At 44.1% G+C, this 9028-nt stretch overlaps 1 protein-coding gene across 1 annotated transcript; it reads left to right on the forward strand.

Moving 5' to 3' along the window:
* Nucleotides 1-8416, forward strand: iscua (iron-sulfur cluster assembly enzyme a). Its single transcript, XM_063211069.1, has 5 exons — nt 1-9; nt 622-735; nt 2226-2336; nt 2939-3017; nt 7636-8416. The coding sequence occupies exons 1-5, from the start codon at nt 1-3 to the stop codon at nt 7719-7721; spliced, it is 399 nt and encodes a 132-aa protein (XP_063067139.1). The 3' UTR covers nt 7722-8416.
* The last annotated feature ends 612 nt before the right edge of the window (nt 8417-9028 follow it).

Genomic DNA, 9028 nt, shown 5'->3' on the forward strand with positions numbered 1-9028 from the left:
ATGGCTCAAGTGGAGGGGAATGAATTGTGCTTATCGTGACCTACCTTTTGGCAGTATAGACAAATAAAAAAATATTGTTTCAAATCGATATTATAAAATTTGATATTGTTTCACAGCAATATTGATATCACAATACAGTATTAACACGATGTATTTTACAACCCTAGTGTGTGTCTAAGGCTGCTTGCTTGTGTCTATGAATGTGTGTGTGTGTGTCTGTCTGTGTGTCTGTGTGTGTGTGTGTGTGTGTGTGTGTGTGTGTGTGTGTGTCTGTCTGTGTGTCTGTCTAGCTCTCAGTGTGTGTTATACACCAGCGCTTCTGTGCGTGTGTATTGTCGAGCTGTCAGTGTGTGTGAGCATCAGTGTGAAGATCTTTGGCCTGTAGAGAACAGCTCTGTCTGAAGCTGTCAGTGTGCGTCTGTCTACCCTGCCTGCGTGTGTGTGTGTGTGTGTGTGTGTGCGCCTTGCCTGTCTGTTTGTGTGTGTGTGGCCCCTCTTCTCTTTGCTTTCCTCTTCTCTGTTTCTGCTCTGTAGACCGCTATGAGAATATGTAATGTGGGCTCCCTGTATAACTGTGTGTGTGTGTGTGTGTGTGTGTGTGTGTGTGTGTGTGTTCCATAGGTGGTGGACCACTATGAGAATCCGCGTAACGTGGGCTCACTGGATAAGAATTCCAAGAACGTGGGAACCGGCCTGGTGGGAGCGCCCGCTTGTGGAGACGTCATGAAACTACAGGTGAGGATGAAGGGATGTGTGTGTGTGTGTGTGTGTGTGTGTGTGTGTGTGTGTGTGTGTGTGTGTGTGTGTGTGTGTGTGTGTGTGTGTGTGTGTGTGTGTGTGTGTGTGTGTGTGTGAGGGGTTGGAGGTGTGTGTGTGTGTGTGTGTGTCTGTGTGTGTGTGTGTATGTGTGTGTGTGTGTGTATAAAAGTGTGTGTGTCTATAAGAGTGTGTGTGTGTATGAGTGTGTGTGTGTGTGTGTGTCTCTCTGTCTGTGTGTGTGTCTATGTGAGGGTGTGTCTGTGTGTCTGTGTGAGAGTGTGTGTGTGTGTGTGTCTGTGTCTAGAAGAGTGTGTGTGTGTGTGTGTGTGTGTGTGTGTGTGTGTGTGTGTGTGTGTGTGTGTGTAGTCCTATCATTGTCCAATCCTACGTGGCGTCTACATGGCGTCCACATCCTACATGGTTGTAGCTTTAGCCCACAGGCAGACAAGGAACCGGCAGGAGTCAATCAATTTGCTCACACACACACACACACACACACACACACACACACACACACACACACACACACACACACACATTTACCTCACTCTAACTTAGACACACGCACATACACTTACACAAACATACACACACACACATACTTACACAAACATACTTGTGCGCGCACACTCACGCACACACATACACACACATACACACACACGATTACCCTGCACTAACTCCGTGAGCGCAAATGTAATGATCTCATTGGACGGAAGTCATGTGATCTCGTGATGTAATATCCAGAGTTCCCGCCAGCTAAACTAATTTATCTTAATTTATTTATTGAGGGCATGAACGTCCGGCCTGTCTGTTACAATAGTTTGTGTTTGTGTAAACATCCTGCCAGTTTAGATTGTGTAATTGTGTTTGTCTATTGTGTATTTTTGGTTTTTACAACTGTATCAGATGTACTGTTAATGGCTCAGAACAATTTTCCAGGACAATACCGTAAATCTATCTATCTATCTAGGGAGTTAGTATGAAAGGTTTTTTGTGTGTGTTCAGTTCCAGGTTTATGAGAAAGTTGAGAATGAGGTGTAGTTTGATTTCTTGTGTGTGTGTGTGTGTGTGTTCAGAACCAGGTTGATGAGCAGGGTAAGATCGTGGATGCTCGCTTCAAGACGTTACGATGGTGTATTAGGGTTTCTAATGTGTGTGTGTGTGTGTGTGCGTGTGTGTGTGTGTGTGTGTGTGTGTATGTGTGTGTGCGCGTGTGTTCAGAACCAGGTTGATGAGCAGGGTAAGATCGTGGATGCTCGCTTCAAGATGTTACGATGGTGTATTAGGGTTTCTAATATGTGTGTGTGTGTGTGTGTGTGTGTGTGTGTGTGTGTGTGTGTGTGTGTGTGTGTGTTCAGAACCAGGTTGATGAGCAGGGTAAGATCGTGGATGCTCGCTTCAAGACGTTACGATGGTGTATTAGGGTTTCTAATGTGTGTGTGTGTGTGTGTGTGTGTGTTTAGATCCAGGTGGATGAGCAGGGTAAGATCGTGGATGCTCGCTTCAAGACGTTCGGCTGCGGCTCGGCTATCGCCTCCAGTTCCCTAGCAACCGAGTGGGTGAAGGGCAAATCTGTAAGTCTCCTCCCACTTCCTGCCACCCCCACCCCCCCCCACCTCCCTCCTTACCTGTTCCATTACCCCCCTTACCCTCCCCCCCCCCCCACACCTCCCTCCTTACCTATTCCTTTTCCAGATGGTCCCCAAGTGAAGTGTAGTGTCAGCTTATATAACTGAACCCAATGTAGCAAGGCATACAATATGAAAAAAATAAGTCTCACCTCAAATCCCCATCCCCCTCTCAACAAATACCCCCCCCCCAATACCCCTCTCGACAACTCTCCCCCCCCCAATACCCCTCTCAACAAATACCCCCCCCCCCCCCCCCCCCCCAATACCCCTTTCGACAACTCTCCCCCCCCCCACTTTTCCTGTTTGTCTGCTCTGTTCTGTTTCAGTTCTTGTTTTGTTTTCAACAGCAAATTATTCTCTACTTTTGTCATTTCCTGCTTTTGCAAAGCCGAGCACAGTTTCAGTCCACAGTTTACCGTCTCCCAGTTGAACACTGAAACTCTGTGTGTGTGTGTGTGTGTGTGTGTGTGTGTGTGTGTGTGTGTGTGTGTGTGTGTGTGTGTGTGTGTGTGTGTGTGTGTGTGTGTGTGTGTGTGTGTCTACAGGTGGATGAGGCCCTAAAGATTAAGAATACTGACATTGCCAAAGAGCTCAGCCTGCCGCCAGTGAAGCTCCACTGCTCTAGTAAGTCATCACAACAGACACACACACACACACTCAGACGCACACACACACACACACACTCAGACGCGCACACACACACACTCAGACACACACACACTCAGACACACACACACTCAGACGCGCGCACACACACACACGCGCACACACACGCCCACACACACCCACACACACAGACGCGCACACACTGTCCCAAACGATTATTTTTCTCCCGATTAGTCCATCAACTTTTTTTTTCGAATAGTCGTTAGTCAAACGATTATTCTTTTTTTTTTGGAAGGGAAAAACTGTGATATGCCACTTAACTTTGACCTGAAAAATAATAGACAAATAAAGCAGAGTCAGGGTTCGTACGGTCATGAAAAACCTGGAAAAGTTATGGAATTTGAAAATTCAAATTTCCAGGCCTGGAAAAGTTATGGAAAACGTATTTTTGGTCAAAAGTTTTGGAAAAGTCATGGAAATCCATCCAGTGTGTTTCATCAATTATCTTTATGAAGTTGATGCCACGGCGTAATAAAATCTAAATGTCCGAGTTCTCGTGGAAATGTTGTCTAGTGCAGGCTGCGTCTGCCTAACCACGTGTTGCCAAATTGAGTGGGTTTCAAATAACGCATGTTGTAATGGCTCCAGGCGGGTTTCAAGCGTTTTTGGCGCTAGAAATCAGTCACACCTGGCAACCCGCCTCGTAACGCGCGAGCTAGATGTAGTGTGTGCGCGTGGTGGTGAGAGGTGATCATAGCTCTAATCCTAGAAAATAAATGTGGTTCTGTACGATATTACAACATGTCGCGAAGTGAACAATGCGCGGCTTAACTTTCTGAAAAGATGATCAACAATGGCCGGAGAGGACGAAAGTTGTGATGTGTCCGTCCGATATGGGCGAAGCAGCGGCACTTGTTAGCCACCTGAAGGGCAAGATACAGCAGGCGGTTACCTCCTCAGCTACTAACAGGTTAGCAGCGGTTCCACTGAAACGTAGCTAATGCCCAAAGGAATACAATCCTAAGACCTGTTTGGTCTTGGTTTAATTTGCCAGATAGGGCACCAAGCGAACCTTTATGCTTTCGGTAAGCCCCGAGATTTTGATATTGATAAGCAATGCACCTGCTGCCTGCGAGTGAACTTGTCCAGTGTGCTGAAAGATTACATGAAATCCATACAGTAGTCTATGTGCAGCTGACCGCGAGCCAAACGATTACCAATGTCTGCATGACGCGCCTGTTTTGAAATACGGTATAAACGGCAGCGTGACTAGAGTTTGAAAAAGTCATCTGTGGCTTTGTTTTCAAATCGGTCAGATCGTCTTAGCATCTCCTTGAGTGGGCGTCAGACTAGAACTATGCCACGAACAGTGCAGTCTCTCTCTTTTTTTTTTGCTCCAGCAACGACCACAACAAATGACAACATTATCATTCTTACAGGAGCTTTGGACTGTTGTGCTTAGGCAGGTGTAGTAGGCAGGCCTATGATTTCTTACTTGGGCAGGATGAGCATTTATCCATCTCCATAGAGAGCATGTTGATACAAATGTGTCTTCGATGATTTCACGACCTAATTTGCTATAGGCTGGCCTAGGCCTATTCATTTTCATTTCTGACTGTACATTAGACAAGCGAATTATATAACATTGGTGAATTATAGCAGAATTAATGTAATGCAACATGCAGTATAAGGGTTGCTTATAGCTTGTAGTAAAAGATAACCTATAGTATGAATATGTTTATTGTTTACATATTTGTAATATAGGCTATGTAATATATAATATAATATGCCATAGTCTATAGTATAAATATATACAGTAATTACATATTTATCATATAGGCTACGTAATATAGCCTGTAATATAGCCTAATACGCCCCCACCCCCCGCGCGCGATTGGTCATTGGTTTTTCGGTCCTGGAAATTCAGAAAAAGGTTTTGGAAAAGTCATGGAAAAGTCATGGAAAAAAATTGGTGAAAAAGTGTATGAACCCTGAGAGTGCACCTAGGGCCTATTAGGATAATGATTTCTAAAAAAAGGGGACATTTTATAAAATAGTCACAGACTATAATAAATATAGGCCTAATATAATGTATATTTGTTTCAGTTCAAATCAAGTATAGCCTACATTTACTGATGTATAAAGAGGCCTAAGTTATACAATGAAAGTGGAAAAAATATGGGCTAGGCCTACTATAGGTTAGGGCAGTGTTTCCCAACCTTTTTTGAGCCAGGGCACACTTTTCCCCTTCAAAAAATCTCACGGCACACCACCAACCAAAAATGATGAAATATTGAAAACAAATTATAGTAGCCGCCTAACAATATAGTCATTCTTATAAAAGTGTCTTGAATAGCAATCAAATATACACAAAAATGTCATTTTTATCATCTTTTAAATTTCCTCTTTCAAATAAAAAGTGCACTTAACATGTCCCTTCTTAAGGAAGCTATAAACTTCAAAGTAGACCTACTATTTACAAATTGTTATTCTGTCCAAAAGCATTCTATTTGCAGGAATACAGAAAATAATGCTTATTCTGACAGTAGCAATGATATTTAGGAAAGATTTCACTGATACAATATTAATATGCATGTTTAATATCAATCTCTGTTCAATTCCTTGCAAAATAGAACGGTTTCTCTGATTGCGTCTCCATCCACAAAATGCACATTGGCCAGGAGTTGCGCATGTCCACTAATATCAGCCTCGTCAAGTTGCAACGCAAATTTCGGATCTTTTCCAAAACCACACTTTCGATGTCAGCAGACATGTCATCAATGTCTGGAAATTGTGTTATTTGAGAGTGGGACTTTGGCTATTTCTTATACCGCTTCAGGTCCAAGCTTCTCTTTTACAATGGCTTTGCAGGCAGGTAATATTAGCGTCTCTGCCACTTTGTGACTTTTTTGATTTAGCTACAAGTTCAGCTACGTGGTAGCCAGTGTTGGGAAAGTTCATTTTGTACGTGAACTAGTTCAAGTTCAAGTTCACAGCTCTCAGAATGAACTAGTTCGTTCATAGTTCATATTTTTTCAAAATGAACTAGTTCATTCATAGTTCACAAAATAAATGAACTAGTTCATTTCAGTTCCCCCCCCCCCCACCCCCCAAAAAAAAAAAAACTAATTGAAAAAGCCCATATAAATGCTTCACAGATAGCCATTATTTAATGGGTTAATTAGTGTTAACAATGACATTGCTGGATATAACGGTATTTTAGTTGTGCATTAGAGCAGCGGTTTATTAGTAGTAGTAATAGAGAGTAGGCCTATAGTCCTTAACTGTGTTTTCTGCAGTGTTGGGAAAGTACATTTTCTACTAGTTCATTGTTCAGTTCACAGCTCACCCCCCATGTTGAAAAAAGTGTAGGCCTAAAGCCTAAATTAGTTTTAACAATAAGATTGTTAGATATTAGTCTACTGTCTGTATTTTAGTTTTGCATTAAGAGTGGTTTATCAGTAGGCCTAGGCCTAGTAGTCCTTTAGAATGTTTGTTGTTTAGACACTGTGTGGTGAGCGATTTCACTTCTTTTCTGTTACTGTATGGACTGGACTTAAATCGGCTGCGTGGACTAACGTTTTCCTGCACTGTTATTCTCTCTCTCATGCGCAAAATGTGCCATCCTGCAACATGCCAGCAGGCAGCTTTCTCTTGTTGTTGGTTCTGCGCGCGGCGCATTTTAACTTAAATAGTGAAGCGAGAGCACTCCACACTTATTCCGAACGCCCAGAAGACGGTCGCTAGAGGCGTTAATCTAAAAAGTCACCGGAAATCAGAAAACTCGCACACTGCTGGGCTGGCTGGTTGCTGGCCGCTCTGAGCGATGCCTGCTGTTTGCTTGGTCCCGCGTCTTTGCACGAGACTAAAGACAGTCGGAGAGAATGGTGTCTGACGCTGTCAGAGAGAATGGATAAGACATAATATTAGACTCTCTGACATTGTGTTCAGTAGCGGTTTCTGCAGGAATATTAATGAAATCTGGTAACTACGGAATGAACGGAATGAAGAACTAATTCACGTTCACGTTCACGCTCCAGATGAACGCGTTCATAGTTCGTTCATCACCTAGAAAATACTGTCCGTTCAGTTCACGTTCGCTCAAAATATGAACTCGTTCATGAACTTTCGTTCATTGAACGCGTTCGGGTACATCACTGGTGGTAGCTAGCTTTAAGGTTCTCTCGTTTTAGCTTTTTCCCACATAAATGTTGCTTGGTTCTCTGTTTGCTTACGCAGGCCAACAAAATAGTCTGCCCTCTTGTTTTGTGAAGGGTGTTTCGTTTACATACCAAGCACAATGGAATCGGTGCCGTTGCATCCCTCGTACAAGTACCGGTAGTCCTACATCCAAATGAAATAACTCTCTTTGTATTGACTCGAGCTCACGGCATTTCCCTTCTTTTGACAGCTACTACAATGCAATTCGCTACCTGCTGCGTTACTACTGTAACTAGTGTGTGTGTGTGTGTGTGTGTGTGTGTGTGTGTGTGTGTGTGTGTGTGTGTGTGTGTGTGTGTGTGTGTGTGTGTGTGTGTGTGTTCAGTGCTTGCGGAGGATGCTATCAAGGCTGCGTTGGCTGACTACTGTAACGTGTGTGTGTGTATGTGTGTGTGTGTGTGCGCGTTTTCCACAGTGCTTGCAGAGGATGCCATCAAGGCTGCGTTGGCTGATTATCGTCTGAAGCAGAACGAGAAGGAAGCCGCCAGCGCCAGCAACTAGACCACACCCCCAACGGAGCACCAGGGTGTGGCCTAACATGTGACCCCGCCTACCTGCAGGATCCACCTATCTAATCAAATCAACCCTCAACGCCTAGTGCAGTCAGTCAGTCAGTGCAGTCTTCCCACAGTAACCAGTTCACACACACACACACACACACACACACACACCAGTTAAACACACACACACACACCAGTTAAACACACACACACACACACACACACACCAGTTAAACACACACACACACACCAGTTAAACACACACACACACACACACCAGTTAAACACACACACACACACCAGTTAAACACACACACACACCAGTTAAAAACACACACACACGCACGTGTCCGAGTACATGGCTCATAGCAGATAGACCACTTAACACACATACATCAGCAACAACTCACAGACAGACACACACACACACACACGCATGCACCCTTGTCTAGTGTCACTTACCGGAGACCAGTTAACACACACACCAACACCAAACCTCTAGTAACAGTGAGTCTTCCCAGATACCAATACACACACACACACACACACACACACACACCCCTGTATCTTCAGTCCTTTCTAGCCTGTCTATTAAACGCACAATCGAAGCTACAGATTAACTATCAGGTTGCTACGGGGACGAAGAGAAGAGAAGTGAAGCGAAGCCTTATTTTCAAATGGAGGAGAGAAGAGTAGGGAGAGAGAGAGGCGTCAGTGCCGAGGTCCACTGGGGACTCTGAGGACCATAGACGTGTTCAAATGTGTAATAATATTATGTCTATGGTAAAGGACTGTTTATAAATGAGCTGCAGTGGCTGTCCTTGGCCTCCAGAGGGCGCCATTGCTACTGCTGATGGATGGCGATGAGCAGAGGAGGAGAAGAGGGAGCGTCTGGCGTTGGGAACGGAGGAGCAAGAGTTGTATACAGTAGTGCTCTCTCTCAGATGTAATGACAACACCAGTGGTATGATTACACATGGGCCGCGTTCGTGATGGTGCAGTGCTGCTTTTGCTGTGCAACGCACTTTGCCATTTCAATGCATTCTGGTTTGATCATTTTCTAACATGGCAAAGTGGGCATAGGCACTGCCTAGCAAAAGTATGACCATCACAAACGCGGCCATGATTTCAAATTCGTAATACCATACTTCTAGTGTTGCAATTACATCTGGAAGAGACAAGAGAGTACTACTTCTGTATACATCTCTGACTGAGTTTTCAGCAATTGGAGGAGGAGGAGGAAGATGATGATGATGATGTTTTAAAATGTATATCTAGTGGTCTTAGTGTATTTGCTGCCTGATCTGT

The sequence above is a fragment of the Engraulis encrasicolus genome, chromosome 11 (genome assembly GCF_034702125.1).
Source record: "Engraulis encrasicolus isolate BLACKSEA-1 chromosome 11, IST_EnEncr_1.0, whole genome shotgun sequence".
NCBI lineage: Eukaryota > Metazoa > Chordata > Actinopteri > Clupeiformes > Engraulidae > Engraulis > Engraulis encrasicolus.

Excerpts from the sequence above, each read along its gene's own strand:
- iscua (XM_063211069.1), top strand. Across the intron at positions 2,337-2,938 it reads AGTGGGTGAAGGGCAAATCT|GTGGATGAGGCCCTAAAGAT; the intron begins GTAAGTCTCCTC and ends GTGTGTCTACAG. Across the intron at positions 3,018-7,635 it reads AGTGAAGCTCCACTGCTCTA|TGCTTGCAGAGGATGCCATC; the intron begins GTAAGTCATCAC and ends CGTTTTCCACAG.